The 22,678-nt window shown below is 42.9% G+C and overlaps 2 protein-coding genes across 8 annotated transcripts in view; both read right to left on the bottom strand.

Moving 5' to 3' along the window:
• Positions 1-10,130, bottom strand: part of ARMC8 (armadillo repeat containing 8) — an 81,642-nt gene extending 71,512 nt beyond the window's left edge. For all 4 annotated transcript variants that reach the window (XM_075032173.1, XM_075032176.1, XM_075032175.1 and 1 more), the window contains exons 1-2: positions 9,980-10,130; positions 7,604-7,680 (exon numbers count right to left, since the gene is read on the bottom strand). In XM_075032173.1, coding sequence (XP_074888274.1) covers positions 7,604-7,680; positions 9,980-10,024 — 122 coding nt within the window. In that variant the 5' untranslated portion in view covers positions 10,025-10,130. The remainder of the gene's footprint in view (positions 1-7,603; positions 7,681-9,979) is intronic.
• Positions 10,131-12,399: 2,269 nt separating this feature from the next.
• DBR1 (debranching RNA lariats 1) lies at positions 12,400-22,138 on the bottom strand. 4 transcript variants are annotated; one of them, XM_075032166.1, is made up of 8 exons: positions 21,896-22,138; positions 21,723-21,818; positions 21,520-21,600; positions 19,726-19,811; positions 18,268-18,492; positions 17,317-17,397; positions 15,528-15,673; positions 12,400-14,989 (listed from the first exon to the last, which is right to left on the bottom strand). In XM_075032166.1, the coding sequence occupies exons 1-8, from the start codon at positions 22,062-22,064 to the stop codon at positions 14,311-14,313; spliced, it is 1,563 nt and encodes a 520-aa protein (XP_074888267.1). In that variant the 5' UTR covers positions 22,065-22,138; the 3' UTR covers positions 12,400-14,310. The 4 variants fall into 4 exon arrangements, with proteins under 4 accessions (XP_074888267.1, XP_074888266.1, XP_074888268.1 ...); XM_075032165.1 differs by having other exon boundaries at positions 21,694-21,818; positions 21,896-22,137; XM_075032167.1 differs by having other exon boundaries at positions 21,694-21,818; positions 22,046-22,107.
• Between the last annotated feature and the right edge of the window lie 540 nt (positions 22,139-22,678).

Genomic DNA, 22,678 nt, shown 5'->3' with positions numbered 1-22,678 from the left:
TCTCTCTCAAGTGTGTTTTATTGCCTCATCCTTTGCACTGAGTCTGGAAATTGTGCTACAAGTTGCATGAGATCACTGATCAATAGAAAAATTGCCTACTCAACCTTAAGAATGAGGTAGCTCAAATTTAAAATGCTTGAAGTCAGTGTAGGATGGGAGTTTAGCTAGCTTTTATTATGTAAGCTTTTTAAACTAAAAAAAATCAAAACCACGCAAACCATAGCTAGAGCTCCGTATTATCAGCATTTCAATTTCAGCATCAATCTCTGCTATTTAAATAAACTAGGTCATAACAGCAAAGAATTATCCAAAGAGAGGTGTGGGAAAAACAGCTGCAGTTCAGCAGAACGCTCAGAATCCGAGAGATCTCCTGCTCTGTGACCCCAGATCAGCAAAATACTTTTTTCAGAGCTATCCTGAAACAGTCAAACCACATGAAAAGAACTGCCTTCACCACTGTTGCTTCAGATGAACAACCCAAACCATCAAATACAAGGAACTGTGTTACTTCTTTTTAATGTCTCTATCTCCCCCCAAGGATAGTTCCCCTCCCAGGATGAAGTAGTGCCCTCAGCATTTAGCAGTTAAATCAGCATATCCCACAGTTAAAGCAAAAATTAAATGAAATTTCATTAAGCAAAGAGGCACCCTGTAACACTACATTTTTCTAGCACTATTTTTCATTCACTGTCTCTTGATTTAAAGTTGATTTTGTCCATTCTCCCTTTTTAAGACCACCACTCATTATTGAAAGCACGCTGTCCACCACAAGTCATTCACATAGAGAACTCTTAAGTTTCATTCAGTACAGGAAAATACCTTAAAATGGCCTTCCAGCACCTGCTTAGCTGTTCTCTGATGTTAACTCATAATATTGTATGACACGCTGTCCACTTCAGCGTAGGCCAGCAATCACTGAAGGATCACCAAAACCTGTTAATCTGACACTGCTACTACCCGCTAGATTATGATAATCTAAAGTCTTTCTAACATGAAAGTATAGCCTCAGATTTTTAGCTCCAAATAGCTATCAGCTAAGATGATGTATGGGCCTCCATAGGTTTTAGTCATTCCTGAATTTACTTTTTCAAATGGGTATTAGTTAAGTCCTCACTAGGACAGAAACTCCATAATTTATCTATATCCAAATAAACTCTCTCATTCTATGTATGCGGGAGTTACCGGACATTTCAGGTAACACATGTTTGAAGTATATTTTAGCAAATAATTTTACCAGCTAGCCTTCCTGCTACTTTAAAATTCCCAAAGAAAAAAATAAAAATAAAAAAATCTCAACACATTTAAATTATCAGTTCAGCACCACAATACAGCATACATACTGAATTCATTTTAATCATCTGGTAGACAAATGAATTGGTAAACAGAGTTCTGTCCTTTGAATGTTACTAGAAATGTCAACCCTTTACAGGGAGCTAGCCTAAAAGACGACAGTTCCATATTGCAAACTGAAAATGAGCTTGTTTTGGAAAGTAAGTGAATTCAATTTTTTAATGCTCGTTCTAATCAATTTGAACTGGCAGCTTAGAACCAAAAAAATCAAACTCCAAATATTAAGAGTCACAAATTCAGTAGCATTGCTGATTTTGTGGCACAAATCCCTCAGGTCCAACCTCTAGTTCAGTCTTAACATCCTCTACACACCCCCAAAGGGCATAAAAACTATTTCTCCCTCAGCTGCCTGCTACATTTTGCCCTCCCTTACAGGCACCCACCTCTCCTCTGCATTTGTCTAACAGATTAATAAAGTTAAGTTAAACTCTGAATTACCTCAGAGTATTCAACTGTGCTCAGCTTGAAGTTTGCCACTTCTAACTCAGACCTCAAGACTTTTGTGACCAATACTCACTCGATTTTCTCCAGCTACATCAGCTAGTCTGATAGAAGTTGTTTCTCCTCTCATCCTACTTACGGTCTGAAATCATCACAGCAACAGTATCACTACTCTGAGGTTGGCATCAAGAGAGGAATTTTGGAGGAAAGTGGCTTCATGCCCTTCTGAAAAGCAGTACTGAAACAGATTCATTAATCATCAATCCTCTCTCACAGGCTCAGAATGGCAACTGCAAGGCTTGAAATATTAAACAACCCTATTAGGTTGAAGACTGCTAGCCAAATGTAGTAGGTATACCTAATTTCCTAAAGTTTAGCCCACCTCTAAATGTTAGACCAGGAGTTACAATACATAACAATTTACTTGAGAAAAATAGTACTATGCATTTTTACCTTTTGCTGCATTATAAAGAAAGCACAAAAGTGAAAGAGTATCTTATTCTATGACAGGAACACTCTTTCTTCCTATTGCATCTTCCTCTCTTCCCTCTGTATCTACACTATTCTTCCACCTGACTCTACAAAACCAATTATGTTAAAAAAACCCCACTCTTCACAGAGCACTACTTAATTCTCAAATGATGTTTGAGGCCTTTCAATTTCACCTTCTATCACTCTGAAAAGCTTGTCTAGATATTAGATACCTCAGCTGACCTCTTGAAAGGGAGAAATCAACAAATGGAGTAGTGGTCCCAGCACCCTCTCAGCATCACCTAAATCAGCTCAAATTTCTGTCAGATTCTGCAACCTAAAGAACAAGCTTTCCATTTTCAAGCCACAAAGAGCCTATCCTGCAGTTCACAAAGTATCAACAGAAGAGTCTCAGGAGCCTCTTCCCTCAACACATGAATGACACTGCACAAAAACAACGCTTCAAAAAATTACATCACTTGTTCTTAGCCAACTAGACCTCAAATTTCCCTACTGCATCTGAAAGAATATGTATTTACTACAGAGTACTGCCTAGGAGATAACAGAATCAATCAAAAATGTACAGAGGCAAAGTATAACATGAACAATCCTCTAAGGACTGCTCTGTTTCTACAGGGGCATTCTGATGAAAACTGAAGCAAGGGAATACACAAAGAACAAAACATGGCTCCTGCAGAAAATTTAGGTTTGGAAGTGCCCATTGAGAGCCTGAAAATGTGATTGCATATGTTCAGGATGCACAATGTGAAAACAAGTGCTGTTCCTCATTTAATCTTAAAGAAGGTTTGCTTAACAGGACATGAAGAACAAGAGGCAGAAGTAGCCTCTTCATAATTGTCTGAAGGTGCTACCTGTTGCTCCATTAGAACTGGGATGGGAATTTCTTCTCTTCCCACTCCATGAAGCTGCCTCTTATATTTCACACAGCTTTCCCTGCAGGCATGTATGGAACACTGCACTGATGCTCTCATTCCAATTGCCATAGCTGAGAAATACAAGACACTATTACACACACATCTAAACACGTGCCTGGAACATTTTTTTCAAATCCAAGAAAATACAAATGAAAGCAGTTGGATATAAAACACACACAGTTTGAGGTGTTGCCAATTAATTTCAAAGCAACTGACCACAAAAGAGATACCAGATAGGTTCCATGAAAGCAGCATTACTACTTAAATATAAGGGGGTTTTCTTCTGGTTTGTGACTACCTTCTGGCATGTTCTGTTTGAAGAAGGCAGAAACCAGCAAGCAGTACAAAACATCTTCAGTGAAACGTAAGTACAGATCCATTGTCCCTTAGAGGAGCTTTTAACACATACCTAACTTTGCATCGAAGAACGTACCGTAAAGGTAAGCCCAGTTACATCTTGGTTGCATTAAAATGGCAGTTTCAGAGCATTTAAAACACTGAGTATAACCACTAACCACTGCAGCACTATCAGTCTAAGTCGGCAGGGACCCTAAAAACCTAACTGTCCGATTCAAAGTGGTCTGCAAGTTCTAACCGGTATGCCAGCTATTATACTTCCCTTATCGACAACATCAATTCTCAAACACTCAAAATCATACTGCGTAGAAAGCATATATAACTCAAATTATATATACTGCATAGATCTATACCAGTATTGCCACCATAGCACTAGACATGCTCCCTGGGAAAAAGGAAGATACTGTAGATACACACTTTGAAATTAGTTCTTCAGTACCAAGTGCCATTTCTATAGGATGTTTCTTTCATTTTCCTGAGATATACAATGCTCACACCAGTTTGGAAAATGCTTGTCTAGTAACTCCAGCTGGCTGGATAAGCACATCCATAAAGGACAGAAACAGCAGTAGCCTAGGAATTCTCAGTGCACCAGAAAGACGATTATTTACAAGCCTTAAAAGACGACACCCTCTGCTGAAGAACAGCCTGATGAGAAACAGTTGGGACCTTAAGCCAGATTTGTCAGAAAGAATGCTCCTTTCAAAACCAGCCCTTGAGATGGAATTACATAGCTCTCCGTAAAATGACAGATTGCCCGTTTGAAGACATCAGGCTAAATGTAAGCATGACAAAACGTCTCTCAAAGAAGACCCTGACCAGCAAATAAAGGACAAAAATAGGTATCAGTCTTGCATCTGAATAATGTGGTCCTGAGCTTAAGAGCGTGTGAAAAGCAAATGATAGTCTAAGGATCACCACCCAGAGTTGTTTTTAAAAAGAAATAAACACTACCACACTGCAAAGCACAGGATGATGTTGCAGCAACCATCTTGGGACAAATGAAGCTCTTATAACAATGCAGAAATTTACAGAGCTATCTGTGTTGTTCTCCTCTGCCCATAACAGCAAAACATTTAAGAAAATTTCTGAGAACACAATATTTAATCCCTTACAATATGTTTGAGGTAGTCTATGCATTGTCAACACTGAATGTATTCAATAGCTGCATACCTGACATTAATGCTGGCCTTGCAGAATACAAAGCATATTTGAGACAATTTGAACTGTAGAACAGTATGTAGACCAATGGTTTAGAAAAAGCACTTACGTAGACACAAAGCAAACCTTTAAGACCTCCCAAGCATAAGCGTGGCCACAATGTAGAGATTATGTTTACAGAAGGAAACTACTATATTAAGCTTGCTCATTTATAAAGACAGTAAATAGAAAGGTAAATACATACACTGCTATACAGATGTGGGTATGAAGATGTGGGCCTTGCAAACTTTAAATAGTTCACTATCAGGTACAGTAAAAGGTAGTAGTAATCCTTGCAAGAATCTCAACATTTCAAATGCTGAACTGAAATTCATTATTTACTGGCAGGTACGCACAATCTTCCCCTTCCTACCTACTATCAACACCCAGATGAACATGACAGAAATTATGTGAACAAAAGTTCTCCAGGAAACTTGACATTTTGAAATAAGGTAACAGAACCACATACAGCAATACCAGACAAAAGGAAAATGGTTTCTCAGTTTTCCCATGAGGAGGAAAAGGAAAAAGCTCCTAGCCAGGTAAGACTTCACTGTCTGGACAAAAGAAGGTTCTGAACACCACCTCTTTGACAATTCATGGCAAAGAAAGAAAAACAAGAGATTTGATCATTTAAATACTTTCAGAATGTGTAATTAAAAGCTTTCTCAAGTTACAAGATGACAACTGGATTGGCATGATTTTCAAGTTCAAGAAGCATTTAGCTATATTTTACCTTTATCAAACCTCATTCAGAAGTTGGTTTTCATTAAAATTACAAGAATGCAATTAAAAAAAGCCCCAAACCCAGGTTATTCATTCAAGCATCTTTAATAGCATATGAAGAACAGGACTATTGTAACTGAAGACAATCTGCAGAAACAAAGCCTCTTAAGACAGCCTATTTTCTGATTCTTGATCAGATATTCATACAGTTCCCTCAATCAAAATAAAAATCTAGGTCACCAGTATTTTCAGCCAGGATGCAGGAAAAACAACCAGCACATATCAGGAACCAAAGATTTTCAGCAAAGCAGGAGAATATCTGGTAAAGCTTCTGACAGACACTTCTGGTAGAACTTTAATCATCCTCTTCTACTCCACCCCAAATATCAGTTCATTCCAACTTCATTACCTCTTCAGATACCCTGAATTCAAAGGAAGAAGGGCAAAGCAGTATTTTTCTGCCCAAAGAGAATCTTGGACTGACAGAATTTTTTTAGATGTACACTATTCTAAATTCTATTTTTTATATATACACTTTAAATTGGACTGTTTCATACCCATCCACCAATATTTGGAAAATAACAAAACTACCACATAGGATTTGCTCAATGTCAGGAAAGATATACTCTCGGAATTAGGATTTTAACGAGAGCATCACAAATATGGTTTACCATCCAAATATGCCCTTTGAAAGCTGTTGTGAAATAAATTGGTATCTCCTTGTCTTTAAATGCAAGAAAAGCATCTCAGCATAGAATCCACTGATATAAATTAACAAGATAAAGAATTTCAGATGTTAGCTGAGACAAAGATACTGCCTAAAACGTTGGTTTCTGGGAAATCAGTTATACTTCAAAAGATATAACACCTCAAAAGATAGGGAAGATATTACCAAGGGTTGTGGGTTGCAGTCCTTTGAAAAGAAAGGAGAGCAGGGAGGGAACGCCACCCAGGGCTCAGAGCATCTGCCAAGGAGAAAAGAGGGGCTCAGACAACCCACTTGGACATAGGATGAGACACATCCTTGCCCTTGGGACCATCACAGCAGTCCTTCTAAGTAGGGGACTAAGGCGGCCAAGGGATGGAAGCAGAACCAGACTCTCCTACAGGGAAGGGTTAAGAACCTCTATACAGTTACGGTGGTATACCAGAAGTTTTTATACAGGTAAGGGGGAATTTCAACCAATAAAGTTTCCAGGAGAGTTTTATGTATGTTGTGTTTTTCGTGTATTTCAAAGGGACACTAATTCTGATATGTTGCCCCTGGGACACCTTCTGGAATAATTTTTTTCATCTGTGACTGGAAAACACCTCAGACTGTCCTAAGCAACAAAACCAACATTCTTGGCTTTTTGATCCACTTGGTCCTTCGATGTCTTCTGGTGTTTTGCTAGACAGCCATAGCCAGCAAGTTACTGGTAAGCCTGAAAAGGTCTGGTTTCGCTACCAAAAGTCAGTCCTGGGCAAGGACTTGTTTGCCACGTTGCTGTGTGGTTATAATAGAAAGCTTATAGCCCAAGGACAGCAAGAAAGCAACCAGATCTTTGCACCAGTTTTACTACCTATTCAGCAGGGCAAGTATTCTACTCGCTCTTTCAGTCACTACCCCTCATCACTGGCATGTAACAGAAGTACTGAAATAAAATTTGCATCCAAATTAACTTCTATGGAAGCATTTTCTTTCAGCTTGCAGTTCCCATTGGTGAGATAGAAGCCATGCATAAAAAAAAAAAGCCAACACTCAGACACGGCAGTAGGGGAAAGAAGAAGAGGCAGGTACACTGACTTGGCAGTGGAATAAGAGAAAAGAGTCTCAACAGACCTGGAAGAGAAGCAAAAGGTGGCCATAAGGAAGAAATGTATCAAAAAAAAAAGTTCTGAATGCTCTCAGAATGTTTAACCTCATTTCGGGCAACTGGGAGGCTGCGTTATGAACCATATGCACTACAGAGTGATAGTCTGGTAAAACAATACTATCATGTTTGCATTAAAGTTTTCCAACAAGATTTCTCAAAAAAAAAAGACAGGAAGAGCTTCTTGCCCTTGATATACAACTCTAGTGGAACTCGAGTAAACCTAGTCTATGCACAACCAACAGCCCAAGTGTGTTTCAGATGACTTACATGACACCTTGCAGGACTTTCTGAGGATCGAGGTCAAACAATCTATCAACATAGTGGCGGCTACTAGCCGTTACCTCCTGCAGAGAAAAAAAAAAATAAAATAAAAAATTAATAGTTGATATCAATTCATATAATGGCAGACAAACAGGAATGGCTAACGTACCAGCAAGTCTACAAAACCTATCAGGCAAGATAGCAGCAAAACCACAGAATCATATTTAAATGTGCAGTTACTGCTAGGCAACATCTACACAAAGAATTAACCCTGTGATCAAGTTCAATTTAAAGAAGGTGATATACTTGAAGTAAATAACATGTTAAGAGTCGAAGCAAATTAACAGAGTGCTGTTTATGAACAGGGCATGTAAAAGGGGCCTATTTCACTTATCAGCACTGTCTTAAGTTTCAATTTTATTATGTTTAATTACTATATAGAAAAAGCATGAATTCCTGAAAGAAAACATTTACAAGTTAACGTTGCTCAAGAAGCATACCCTCAAACAAGCTCTTGAAATTAAGGAAGCTCATATCAAGACATTTTTCTGTAACTTACTTTATCATAACATATCTACACATTTCAGAGATTGTCCTTCTATATACTGTCCCACACAACTTCAACAGGGACAGCAGCACAGTGCTCTCCATGTCATGCCATAGCTACTTTATAAGACAAAGTGAACCCTCTTCTCAGCAACAGGACCATGCTTGTAAGCTAACATTTATGCACCAATGATTTGTTGTTCCCTTTGAGAAGATCCAAAGTTGGAGATGGTAAGCGTTCCAAAAAACAAGGGTGGGAAAGGGGAAGGGAATTTTCCCTCCAGGTTCTCATGAACATGTGCCAGGGTGCGTTTCCATTATCTCACTTTTTTTTTTTCTTTTTGCCAGCTCAACTTTTTATTAGGCTTTTCCCATTTTTTTCCTTACAAGTTTTCCTTGAAAGAAGCTAGGGGGGAATTAAAAACTCTTCCTTGCTTTTGCAAGTATCTACTCTTAGGCTGAGTCTGCTCCTGCTTCCCCACCCAGATGTCAGAAGCACCAGCAGCTTCTTGCCTGTGGTCTCACATAACTCTGAGAGAAGAATCGTCTAGAGGCAGCAAGACTGCTTTGTCTCCAGGAATACTATTAAATTAGGCCAAATAAATGCTACAGATGAACTTCCACCATGTAATGAAAGACAGTATTTTTGAGAACACCAGGAGACTTTGATCTACCTGATTTATGTATTTATACACAAAAGTCTTCTGGACTTGAGAGAACCCACTGCTTTCTGTTTCTAAAACACCCTGGCTTTCACTCTATCAACTACTAGCTTTGCAATATGTAGAAGAAGGGCATTCATACCCAGGCAAACAAGTTTTTCAGGTAGTTCCCAAAAATAAATAATTTATCATCAGTTTCACGGTTCTCTTGCCTAGTAAGAAATTCTAAGGAAAAAAAAAAAAAAAAGCACAAAACCTTGGCGCTTTTAAGCAGTATCCACGGTACACCTTTTGCACCATTACTCCCAGTGCACGACTCTGATGAGCAGCAGGACTGGGCAACCAGCACCGGCTGTTCTACTTAATCTCAGCTTTCCCCATGGAAAGGAAAACTAGTGGTAGTTGTCAGACCCCCTTCCACAACATCAGTGCCCTGCCCACAGATGCAACACATCATCAGCCTCCTCCCTGCAGCAAAAGCCAACGATGCCCTGTCTTGAGATCCCCAAGAGTTATTACGAGAAGATCAGCGTTTTGCCACCAAAACACCCCCCACTGGCTAGCAAAAGCTGGGAGAGCATGCTTCGCCAGCCATGACCAGCCCGGTACACTTCTGAGAGAGACCCTACTCTCCTCTGCAGCAGCTTGGTTATTACACCTCAAAATAATGTCAGCAAAGCCTCTTTTTGCTGAGCAGGAGTTTCAGAGAGACCAAAAACGTTTACAGGAGGGCAGCCGAAGAGTCCAAGTCATGTCATCAGGTAAAAATACATTCAGAAGAGCTAGTACCTCTAACAAACATGGGAACAGACACCTCAGAAAAGGGGGGAATACCGTTTTGAAGAGAAAAGCCCCTCTGGGAAGAAGTTGTTGCGGTGGGGGTGGGGGAGGGGGAGGGCACAAGGGAACGAGCGCCCTACCGACGCCCATCTCAGCCCTGCGGCCCACCATGGCCCGCCAGGCCCGGGGCCGGCCCGCCGGGCCCCCCGCCACCACACAAAGGGGCCCGGCAGGTGCCCAAGGGGTGGGCGGGAGGGGGGTAGGGGGGGGAGCCCCGCAACAGCCCGCGGCCCGGCCCTCGCGAAGGCCAAGGTCAGGCCCAGCCCAGCGGCAGGCGGGCGCCCCCCCCGGCGGCGGCGCTAACGGGCGGCGGCGCAGGGGCCGCGGCACTCACCGAGAGGACGCTCATGCGGAGCGGCGCCTCCAGCACGCACGCCATCTTGGCGGACGCAGCAGCTCCGGCGGCGGCGCCCTCACGCTCGCGCGCGCGCCGCTACCGCCGCCGGCGGGCACGGCCTCATCGCGGAGCGTAGCGCAGCGCCGCCGGGCGGGAAGGGGGGGGGGGGGGTCGGAGGGGCGGGGGAGGGAGGGGGCAGGCGTGGGCGGGGCGCCGCGGCCTCGCGCCCAGCGAATCGGCCGACGGCGAAACCCCACTACCTTCCGCCAGCCCGCCGCCAAGGCGCGTGCGCTCCTCCCGCGCGCATGCGCCTGCCGCCACCGCCCACCCCGGCCGGGAGCGGCGTGCAGCCAGGGCGCTGGGCGCAGGCGCGGGGCAGGGCAGGGCGCGGCCGCCGCCGCCAGTTGCTGGTGGCGCGCGGGAGCCTGTGCCCAGCGTTCTCCTTTGCGGCGGGAAACGCTGCCTCTGCCGTGCCCGCGGGCCTGGGGGAGCTGAGAGGGATGAAGCTGTCTGCGGAGGCGCAGGCAGCTCAGGGGACTGACTCAGCCCTTGTTTTTTCCTTCAGCTCTCCCAGCTCCGTTCTCCTCTCGGCCCCACTGCAGAGCTTACCCCACCCGCCCTCGGGGAAGATGGCGAAAGCAGGGCTGCGTGACTGACTTTACCTCACTGAACCCCTGACACTGAGGCAAGGGGAGGCTGACCTTACCACAGGCTTCTCACACAGCACCCTAACAGGCACACACACCCCTGCTGTTTTCCTAGCCCCCATTCCACACCCTGTGGGACAGGGACACTAGCATGGTTTTCAGGACAGCCCCTCAGCTGTCCAGCGACAGCCTGACCTTTTTTTATTACAAGCAACAAGGTTTAGCTTCAGCTACCTTATGTTCTGACTGCATAAGCAGAAATCACAGAGATTTACAGGTCCTTCTGACACAGCCTTGTCCTGCATCTTGCCCCTGTCGCTGTGGAGTTCCTGGAACATAATGAAGATGGTGTGAGTGGGGCATGGGTTGGTAATTCATCCACACTAGGTACATACAGACCTAGAGCATTGTTAAGAACCAGTTACTCAGGCAGTGTCTTCATCTGGGACACAGGCATGGCATGCCACTTCCCATCCTCTGCCTTGCTACACATAAAATACATCTTTTGGGTTCCTTATTTCATCGTTTTTGTTTGAATTTGGTTTTTGCAGAAAACACCCCCAAAATCCCAGCACTTCACTCAGTTTTGCTGTAGACTTCTATAAGATGGGGTATTTTGGTATTAGCCCCTGTGTATTTCTCATCTTGAGGCATGGGGATACTAATTCTATGAACTCATTGCTCCTGAAGACAGAATTAAATGGGAGGCAGGATATTAAAAACATCACGTCAGAGTTTACACTATCAACTTGTGAGGTAAGTGCAGGTTTGCCGGCTGCTAGAGATTGCAGAGAATAATGGGAGCATAATAAACATACTTTGGGATGCTGCCACAAGTTGACTTTAATAGCTCTAAAAAAAAACCCCTCCACTTCTCATGGGAAAAAAACCAACCAACCTATACCCCTTTTTAGTTTGTTTTTCACTAAGTAGGTTAATAACATGCTTTGAACAAAGTACCTGTGTGCTGGCCTGGAATGAAGCAGGTGAACACTTCTCTCAAGCACTTTACAACAGCAAAAACAGTTTTAGACTAAGTGCAAGTCTCATATCCTGAAAAATCTGTGATACAAGGGTCTGACAGAGAAACATTTTCCAGATGTTTCTCAACAAAATTTAAGTCAAAAGTTTTCAGAAAGACTTTAAAGCTTCCTTTTAGAGAGGGCTGAAGACTCTGGGTCTTAAGAGTTGATTAAACTTTGTCAGCTTTCCCTAGCGTTTTACATACTTTTTGGAGTATTTGGTCTTCCTTTTCTGGGGAAGCTTCAAGTTCAGAGCTTCAACTGAATTCTACATGCAGCAGAGGATCCTGCTGACAGGGTAAATCCATAATGGATGAGAGCACAGTAGAGCTGGATACTTCAAACTGAAAAGTGGGTATGAACAACTACAAGAAAGGACACAGTAACTCTTATAGATCAGATATGATTCATACTCAAAATTTTATGTTAAGTGTATTTACCAGCTGCACTCTGTCCAATGATGCTGAAATACTTCATTAAAACAAAGAAATCTTTAGAGATTCAAAAAAAAAAATCAGTATTCTATCTTGTCAAAGTCTCCTGCTTTCTAGAAAGCCAAAATACATTTAAGCAGAACGGGGAGGAGGGGGGATGACACACAACAGAATAATTTGCTTTATAAACATATGAAGTCAGTCTAAAAAGTCTGTCACATGTAACAAATACCTTCCACTCCAGTTCACATAGGATTTGACAGCTAAATACCACACTCAGATTTCTTGGGAGACTTTTCAAGTTTGTAACACAATTTATACTTAAAAATACTTTATTTCCATTATAGTCTTCAGATCATGAGGCATGCTTAAGATTTTAGCATTGCAGACCCAGGACCCTTAAAGATACTCAACTATCTTCAGTAATCTATCTGACAGTTCATCACAGCTTCTTTAGATAACCTGAGGGTTACACCAAAGACTTCCAATTTTTCATCACATCATTCCACAGTTCTCTTTGGTAGGTGTTCTGACAGATGAGCAGGCAGAGAGAGACACAGGAGCAGTATTAAAGGGCCCAACTAATAATTTAGTAAACAAGATAGCGTCCTCTGGAAAAAAACGAGGACATTAATGGCATCAACCCACCAGTATAAACATTAATCAGAACTGTGGAGAACATTAATTTTGACATTTTCTAACTCTTGAATACTTATATGCATTTAGTTTTCATGGTGAACTGATGACAGGAGAGGAATGAAGATGAATCCCAAAATGTGGAAGTGTAAAGACAGAATTCTTGACCATAAGATGCTTCCCTTCTATATAACTCACACTCACCAATCCATTTCACTCATGACTCCCTGTCCAGTTCCTTCTTCCTGTCAGGATGCTTTCTTCTCCACAGTGCCTGTGCCTTAGAGGAGTCAAAGCACACAGGAGCTTACCTCTGCTTTCACGGGCAGCGCAGTCAGGAGAAAGTCCCACTCCGCCTGGAGTCCAAAAACTCAGCACAGAACGCCAGCAGAACTTGACTGTTAAGACTAATGAATCTAATGATATATGCCATAGTTCTTGAAAACACTGTCATTTTCATGACTTCAGGAAGTTTTGTTATCCTCACAGCCTCTTAGGCCAAAGGAGTGTAATTTTTTTGCTAATAATTCAGGGCAAACTAGAACAGTAAAAAGAAAACTTCCAAGGGGATCTATGTTCTGGCAACTCCTGTTCTCCCTCAGCTGAAGTTTATGAAGGTACTTCGAAAGATTCCAAACCCAGTTATAAGAATTCAGCAATTTACACACTACTGAAAAGAAGTGACAGATGAAAACTTAGGCTAACGATAATGGTACGCGTTATTGTCTCAAGCAACTTATAAACATCAACCACCTTACAGGGAAATACAACACAGCCTTAATTAGTAAGAACTGAGACAATGATGATGTCTAAATGTAGGAAGCTGTTCATCCTAACCACTTGCATTTTAATTTTAAGACGCAGTTCTCAAGTTTTAAGAAACAGCACACAAGTGAGTTTTTAAGAACAGAGATGCACTCTTCCATAGTCCCCATAAAACCGTCATGCTTCAAATTAAGAGACACGGTTCCCTATCAAAACTGTAATTAAAAGCCAATACTGGACAATACGCATTTTTTTGTTTATGACCATGAAGTTTTTCTGATGCATGAATATCATCAGAAACAAAAATCTTCACTCTTCTATTGCTGTTTTGTTATCATGGGAATTCTATATTCAGATTTAGTTCATGGAGTTATTGCATCTGCTACTTTATGTTAAAAGTTCAATATAAAACAAGACAAAAGGAATAAAATCAAATCATTTGGTCTTGCAAGTCAGACATCCTCTCACTTTGACTTGAGTTATAGAGTTCTTGTTATACAAGCTTGGTCAACTGGTGTAGCAGTAGAGCTGAAGATACATAGTATACACTAATAACCAAGAACTAAAGCAAAATCAAGGGATTATACATGAGCTTTAAATCCTTTGACAAAGTACTTTGTTGGAAAAGTCTGCTTCTGACTTAGATGTTTAATCCACATAAATCTTCTTCCCTGTGAGAGGTACATACAGCCTCCTCAGCTTAAGAAAGTAACATGAATAAGATCAAGTAACATTAAAAGCACAAGTAGTCCAGTCCACCACAGTTCTCACCACCTTCCCATAAAAAGGTACAGAGAGAACTTAATTATGTATCATATGAAGTATTATTCTGTTTTATCTTCATCCTCTGCAGCATAGATAGCTTGATTCCTTCTCTTAATTTTTTTAATGCCACTGTTTCCATTTTCGTTACCACCAATGCGCTTTAATGGTCTCTCACTTAAGCTCTTCTCCTCCACCTGCTTACTCACACCAGATTTCTCCAGTTCCTCGTTAGTAGAATCCATAGCATCATCAGACGATACCGCCATGGAATCTGGCATGATCCGGATGTCAGAAAAACTTGCAGAAAAATCAGGAGGATGATCAGGGGAAGGATCTACAGAACACGTACTCAAGTCTTCATCGCCACCTTCTTCATCCAGCATTATTTCATCTGGATTAATGGATGAAAGTCCAGAATTATCTGTATTATACTCACTGGGTTCCTCTGCTGACCCAGTACTGTCCATCTCCTCTTCCTCCTCCTCCTCTTCATATTCGCCTCGTACTGAGCCCTCTTCTTTAGCTTGCTGGATCCTGTCATTGATGTCAGTGAGGCCAAACTGGGCACAAAACTCAGTGGTCTGTGGATTGATGCTATGAACTGGTTCCATGTGTTTTTGGGGCTTGCTGGGATCATAACAAGCAGCTGTCAGTGTGAAGTTACAAGGAATTTTGAGGTTATGATTCAGCTCTTCTAACACCTCTTTGATGGCTTCTTCTGTCACGCTGTAATCCCACCTAAATAAGTGTATAAAGTTAAAACAAGTGCAGCTAGTCAAAAGGTATTTCCTGTTCCCACTGCACAGAGAAACTTTTAAAGATGGTCAATAAATTCATCTTACAACAGACACCTAATTTCTCAAATGATTTTTCAGGAAAGTATGTTGCCTTTGGTCAATATTGAGATTCCCCTCTCCCCACCAAGGATTTCTGTATTATGTCAATCCATTCAATAAGCATGCACCCACCCATGCCCATAATCCAGCCTGATTTTCAGTCTCACAATGTAACTAGCAAGATTATCAGCCACCATGTATTTTTTGCCCCTCAAATGGTGGTATTTAAGTCTGCAAAACAAAATTAACTGCCTGTGTAGAGCAGTAAAGAAGTTGTATGCTCTAGAGTACAGCTCTTGTCACCAGCTCTTTGTTTTCCAAAGCATTTAGCAAGTCCTACAGGCATTATAGGCTGCAGAACAGAAAAACACAACTCTAAGACAAGATTACTTCCAGTCCAGCAAAATCACACTTTCCTCTCTACTTTGCAGGAAACTCACTTTGCATGGAGGCCATTCTTTTCAGGCATATTCCATGAGCTCTGAGTCACATTAATGAGACTGTTGGTGGCCTTGAGGACTGCAATCCACTCAGCATCATATTCCAGCGAGTCACCTGCACTAGGATCATGCTCTATGTCTATTATCTGTTTAAAAAAAAAAACAAACAACAGAAAACAGATGAGGTGAGTTATTCTCTTGACACCAGTAACTGATTAAAAGTTTGAAGTGTTACTTGCATGGTACAGAGTTTTAATTAAGTTTCAAGTATACTGAGCTAGTGGTCTTAAACAAGTCCTCTCGAGTTAGCCCTACATAAAAGTTTACAGCAATAAGAGAGTAAGAAAGGACAATCAACAAAGGTAAAAAATGCATTTCTGTATTCTAGCTTACAGTAATAAAAAAGCGGAACACCCTCCTCCCTGCTGCCAGCTACTGGACAGTTATGCAACTCAGAAACCAGAACTTGCCTACTCTTAAGTTCATGCTGCCTTCTAAGTATAAATGCATCAAGAATTGATAGCAACAGTTATTCTGCTGTATAAACATGCATTCTTAGCACAGCAATGAAATTAACATGAAATATTTTTAAACTCTTTCAACAGCTAATGAATAGAAATCCAAATCACTTTGTATTCAGTGACGTTAACCTGAATCAAACCATTCGGTTTAGCTAAACTGCACTAGTTAGGCTCTGTTTTTAAACATTCCATAAAGTAAGTCAACCTCTTAAGGTATTTTTAGGGGGGAAAAAAAAAAAAAAAAAAAAAAAGATACACTTTAAACCAGAGCTACACACAGATGGATCACCATGCTGCTGGAGGTAGTACTACTCCTGATCAATTTTGTTACAGGATTTCAAGTCTGGACTAGCACCCCAGCGTACCTTTGCATAGCAGAAGCCCACCCTCATACTCTCTCCCATCTTCAGAGGTAGCTACTATGGCAAATGGATCCCACCACTTATCTAAAAGGACAGATAATGAACCATCTTCCCTTTAAGTTGACAAATAAAAGCTACTTTAAAGTAAGACTACAAAAACACTTGGCTGCATTTGAAGAACATGCTGTCAGCAGCTCCCTCTCATACCAAAGGATTTCAGATTCATCCATTTGAGATTCTACAGATGGCACCCCAGACAGCATACAGAGGCCACAGACATGAACACTGTTTTGCTCTTGGCAAATCAGTTTCGCACTCATACTGAAAATTCCCACAATCTAGACCTCCTACTTGTCCACTGCCCTTCCTAGCCAAGATATGCAACAAACAAAAAGAAGCAAAGCCATTCTCCTAGGAAGTCGCACCAACTCCTGCTGGAATTCACACTACTGAAAGGAAATTACAGTACTCAACTTGGGACTCAATCCTGTCTGAATTCATGAATCCAGATCTGAAGGAAGAGGCACTAGCTGACCCAAATTATGAAAGAAGAAGAGCCTCAAGATGGGCTTTCTTCTTAGGTTTAACACTTGACCAAAAAACCACAAGAGGAGATTCAATTCAGGTTAAAGTAGAGCTGCTCCTCCGATTAAGTCAAGTACTTGGTCTAAGGTGGAAGGAAATGGTAGGAATAAGCAAATGCTGCAACAGCATGACAGGACACAAGGTCTGCTTATTTCAAGACAATATTACACAAAGACCATTCCACACATACACCGTTCCTAGTTTCTTTCCAATTCCTCCATTTATCAGAACTATTCTTCAGCTTATATCTAAGCATAGCACTTAGCAGTTCAGACAAGTGAAGTACTTAAAAAGTGAAAACCCACTGCACATGGTCATCACCTGCAGAAAGTCTCTGTGTGGTAGACATTTATCCAGAGCCAAAAACTTTGTTGCTTTTGGTAGCTCTTCTTTGGAGTTTGTCTAGGAAACAAATGGTGTTAACACAGTCATTAGCATTTCTATGAAATTTGACCATTCTAAACAAGTTAGAGAGGGATTTAAAAGCATAATTTATACAGAAAAACACTTTCTGAAATAGAAAATCAGCATGGGATTATAAGAAAGGGATGGAGGGACAAAGAGACAGACAGACTTCACTGGAAGTCTAAGAGGAAACTGGATGCAAAGGACAGCAAGATAAAGGAAGAGCCACACTTATCCTTAACCAAGGCAGCTGAGCACACCTAGGCTTGAAGCAAAAAGAAAAATTTTAACATAACTGGAAACAGACTTGTTGAGTCTAGGTCTAGAGTTACATTTTTACAGCTAAGTAACTTGCAAATAGGAATATGTCACACCACTTTCAGGAATAACTCAAACCAAGAGAAGTTTCAACCTACAGGGGCTGGTTTTCGGCTCTCTCCAGGCCACCAGACAACTCCACCTGCCAAGCCTTACTACAGGCATCCTCCCATCCCTGGTTAACCACTATCTTCTTTTCAGTCACTTCTCTATCACCTTGTTTTGAAGCTGTCTCCTTCCCCAATAAAGTTGGAAAGAGAGTGCTTTCCTATAAACTTAAATTAAGAAGTTTCAGTTGCAGTAATGTTAGCTATTTCAAGCTGCCCCTGAAGAGGATTAGGTAGTTACACCACTGATTTATAACATCTCTTTAACTTATATAAGCTAGTAGTCTTAACACCACTTAATGTTTTGTGGCTTAAGCTGAGTTTTAATAACTGAGCAAAAACATTAAGAAATTCCTTTTCTGGACATGACTACCTGTACTGGAATTCTAAAATGTGCTTGGAACACATATATTCTTGATTTCCCACCTCCCACACACTTTACCTGGTGTTGCATGAAAGCTGCAAATTTAACGTGAAGATGCGCTGAGAACCAGTAGGTGGGTTTCAGATGTTGCAGAAGCTCTGAAGCAGCAGGGCTTCCTAATGTGTTGCTCTCCACTTCTTGACGGAAGAAGGATTTCATTTTAAGAAGCTGTTTCTTGTTTCCGTAGTGATATATGCTCCTTGGCCAGTCATGTGACATAAATATATCAATTGGTCGTTTTAACTGTCAAGCCAAAATGCATACAGTATAAACAAAACACATACAATACAGAAGTTTCAAAATTACACAGCACAAGATGGAACATGTGTAACGTTCTACCTCAGATCAATACAGAGTTAGCTGTGACCAATAGCCTCACTTTCAAAGCAAATAAGTATACCACTGAGACCCATCTTTCAGGTGGGCTTTGAAGCTGTCAAGGGACTCTAGTCTCCATGGTTTGTACTACATTTTCTTGGGACAGTCAGCTGTGTTTTATATACACTGCCTTATAAAAGAGATGATATCACATTAAGTGTGAGACACTCAGAAGACGACTCTTAAAAATTACAGCTATGGAACAAGTTTTCTACCTACAAGCAAAGGTGCCTTTTCCCTCATTAAATTTTTAAAAGCTTTGTTTAAAAGGGATAATGGCTAAGCACGATATTCCTCCTCAAAGGAAGCACCCCTCAGAAGTCTAATCGATGCCTTGAGCATGTCTTGGTTCAATATTCAGCACATTTCCATCAGCTGTATCAGAACACGCTTCTAGATGACATCCAAGTACAACTAATAAGAAACTTAGAGTGAAATGCATCAAATTCATTACAATGACAGCAAAGCTTTGTCCTATGTTCAGCATTGCCTACTGAACACTTAAGTGTGCAACTGCAACCTGAATAATTATTCACAAGCTGCTTATAAATACATGTATTCACACCACAACCTCAGCCAAACGGAGTAGCCCTTGTGACGAAACAGGGAATAGGCAATAGCTCAAAAATAAAGCTAATCTGTCTTTTGAATTTCTCACCCTGCAGTCAAAAATACTTCAACCACAGGAATCTGGGATCAGCTTATTCAGCTGGTTCAATTTTGATTAAATAACTTTGTACCAACCAGCCTGCACATTAGACAAGGTAGCATCCATCTTCCTAAAGCTAACATAAAGCTGGAACAGAGTGGTATAGCTAGAGTACCTTTCATTCTGTGAATTTTATCCAATTAAAATAAAAAACAACACCAAAAAACCATCCTGCCTGTGCCTGATTCAGATCAAGTTTGCACTGCTACACAAAGCATTGGAGGAGATATTCAGCAGGAACAACAGTGGAATAACACCCAGCATAAAGCGGCCTGTCCAGATTAGCTGGCAGTTGTTGGTAAAATTTGCTATCCAATAGCTTTAACATCTTACTTCTAAATTAATGAAAACTATTTACCACTGTTTAAAAAAATAGATTTTTCACTAACCTGCTTGAGTTTGAAGACTTCGATATTCCTCACATGGTAAGCACTTCTAATTGTTTGCTGGTTGTATGGTGGACACTCAAAGTGGCCTGAAACATTGAAAAAAAGAGTAGTTGCCTGAATCAATAGTTCCCTCCTAACACTGTTTGCAAGCTAGCTTCTTGGGGTCATATAGACACCTAGAGCAATGCCAAATACAAGGCTGCCAATAATCAAAGGAGATACTCTATTTCCTTTGCACGACACTTACACCAACAGGCTGCTAACTTTTTATGTGCAAGGCAAATATGTTCTAAAACTGTGTCTATAACAACGAGCATTTCTTCCTTTCTGTGTCCTATTTTCATAAATATAGAGAATACAATAATTCAGTTGTGGAAACAAAACACAACAGTTTGACTCCAATGCTTAAAACCCAGGACCTGTCTGAAACAAGAAACTTTTGGCAGACCGATTTATGTGCTCAATTCCTGAATGAGGTTTTGCACCTCATTACTTCCCCACAACCCTTACCTCCACAGCTACACTGCATAGCCATGTGCAATCACATATATAGAGAGCTGTTTGCTGCACAGCCGTGAAACATATGCATCTAGTGATATCATGGCTACAGATGCAAACATGCTGGCACAGCCAAAAAACATAAGGCAGATGGGAACAAGCAAAAGTTGGGCATCGACACAGCAAGAGCACAGAGCAAGCCTCCACAGTCAGTGATCAGAACCTAAGTTAGGACATAACAACTCAGAAAGAGGCATAAACTAAATGACAACAAAGCACTGCATGAGATCTGACTCCTAACTCAGGCCACTGAGGCTGTGATTTTCTGTGTTACTTCAAGAGTTTTGCCACCAACCATGAAACTACAGCTTAACAGATGTGGCAGCAGCTTAAACATGCCTGTAACTGCCCACAGGCACCACAGACTCTGGAAGTGCAAACAGGCACCCTGTCAAAAGGGACATAGTCTCCAACTTTGCCTTGGGACAAGAAACCTGAATGCCTAGCAGAGCTCCTATGTACTCTTAAGAACAAACAGAAAAGTTACTTTTTTAGTAGTTAGCATTATTGTCAAAAAAGTCTTATCTCCCACAGGCAATATTCAAGCATACAAACTATATGCTTGATAACAACAAATTTAATTAGCATTGAGAGGTATTGGACAGAATCAGGTGTGCTAGAAAACTAGTCCAGTACTTTGCAGCATGAAAGCCATCTGCAAAGCTTCTCTGAAGCAGTACGTTACTAAAGATAATATTACTGTACAGTAATCGCAAGAAAGAGACCGCTACTTTATGTGTTGAGGAGATCAGAAAGACTAAACTATCTTCTATTTGCTGACACGAGGTATCATCTGTGACAAGATTTCTGTCCGCTGATGGAGACCCTTCCAAGGAAGAACTCATACATATAACCAGGAGGAACCGATCTCGAAATGTAGTGACAGTAAGCTCAGGACAGTACATTTGTACAGTATCACCCTTACAAATTGACTGTTTCACACAAGGAAAACTAAACAGTCTTGCATTGCACGCTAAAAGGACACCGCCATGGAAAAATCAAGACTGTTCCAACAACAACGTTCAAAAGGCACACTGCTTCCTGCTGTGGTCGCCAGGCAGCTACCGACTCATCGACCACCTCCAGAAAAATCCGCCTGTTGAGCCAAGAGAGGTTTCCAGCCTAAGGGTGGGTTCAGAGAAAAGGAGGCACAGCCAGACCCTGCCGCGACGGCTGGGGCCCGGTGCTCCCTCCCCGCACTGCCCACCCAGCCGGCCCCGCTCTCTCCCACCATACCTTTCCGGTAGTCGTGAGATTTGAAGATGCCCGAGATGCCGCCGATCCTCACGCCGCGGAACCGCACCACGCCCGCGTAACCTAGGGGAGATGGGAGCGCGGCTCGTCACGCCGGGGCAGGGCGAGGGGCCGGGGGGCGAGGGGAGGCCGCCGGGAGCCGGCGGGGGACCCTACCCAGGTAGTAGATGTTGGGCGCCACCCACCCGCCGTAGGGCAGCTCCTGCAGGTGGTTGGAGGCCTCGTGGTTCCCGCCGATGAACACCGTGAGGACCGGGGCCTTCTTTTCGCCGGAGTAGTACCTGCGGAGACACGGCAGCTGCTGTAGAGGAGCTGGGCCGGGCCCCGGTGGGACAAGGCCGGGCCGGGCGGCGCTCACCGGTAGAAGGTCTGCATGTGGCGGTACTTGGCGGGCACGGCCATGCAACGCAGGTCCGCCTCGTTGCGCACGGCCTGGAAGTCGCCGCAGCAGAGCAGCAGGTCGGGCCGCACGTTGTGCCGCTGCTGCAGCAGCTCCAGCGTCTCGTACATCTTGTCCAAGGCGCCATGGCAGCAACCCGCCACCGCCACCTTCATCGCCGCCGCTCCTCCGCTGCGCAGGCGCCGCGCGCGCCTTCAACGTCACCGCCCACCGCCAGGGCGCCCGCGCGCTGGCGGGGCTGGGCTGGGGCCGCACGGGCGACCGCCGTCTCTGGGAGGCCGCTACGCCCCAGCGCGTCTCGCCGGCAGACGGCGACCCGGGGCGCACCTCACGCAGCGGCCGCGGCCAAGCGTGGCTGGGCCAGCCGAGGCCGCTCCAAGATCACCTGCGGTCAGCTCGGCCCGAGGGGGGGGGGGCTGCCGCGCTCCACACCTCTCTCCTCAGCACCCGTGGGGGTGAGTCGCGGCAGCGCCAGGCGGGACCTGCGCAACGGCTCCGCTTTGCTCTGGGGAGGAAAACTGTCACGGCGGTTAGCGCAGCGGTCCGTAATAAATCGAAAAGGCCCATCTCGCGCACACAGAGCGGAGTTTCACGAACTTGTGCCTTCCGCGGTGGGGCGGGAGGCCCTTGCAGAGGGTGCGCAAGCTGCTTGAGGGGACGCTGCTCAGCTCCCCCCCTGCGCTGCAGAAACCACCGCGCACTTCTGCCCGCAGCCAGAGCCCGCAGAGTACGGCCCACGCC

The sequence above is a fragment of the Buteo buteo genome, chromosome 7 (assembly GCF_964188355.1).
Source record: "Buteo buteo chromosome 7, bButBut1.hap1.1, whole genome shotgun sequence".
NCBI classification, from domain to species: Eukaryota; Metazoa; Chordata; class Aves; order Accipitriformes; family Accipitridae; genus Buteo; species Buteo buteo.
This window is presented reverse-complemented; position numbering and strand designations above follow the sequence as displayed.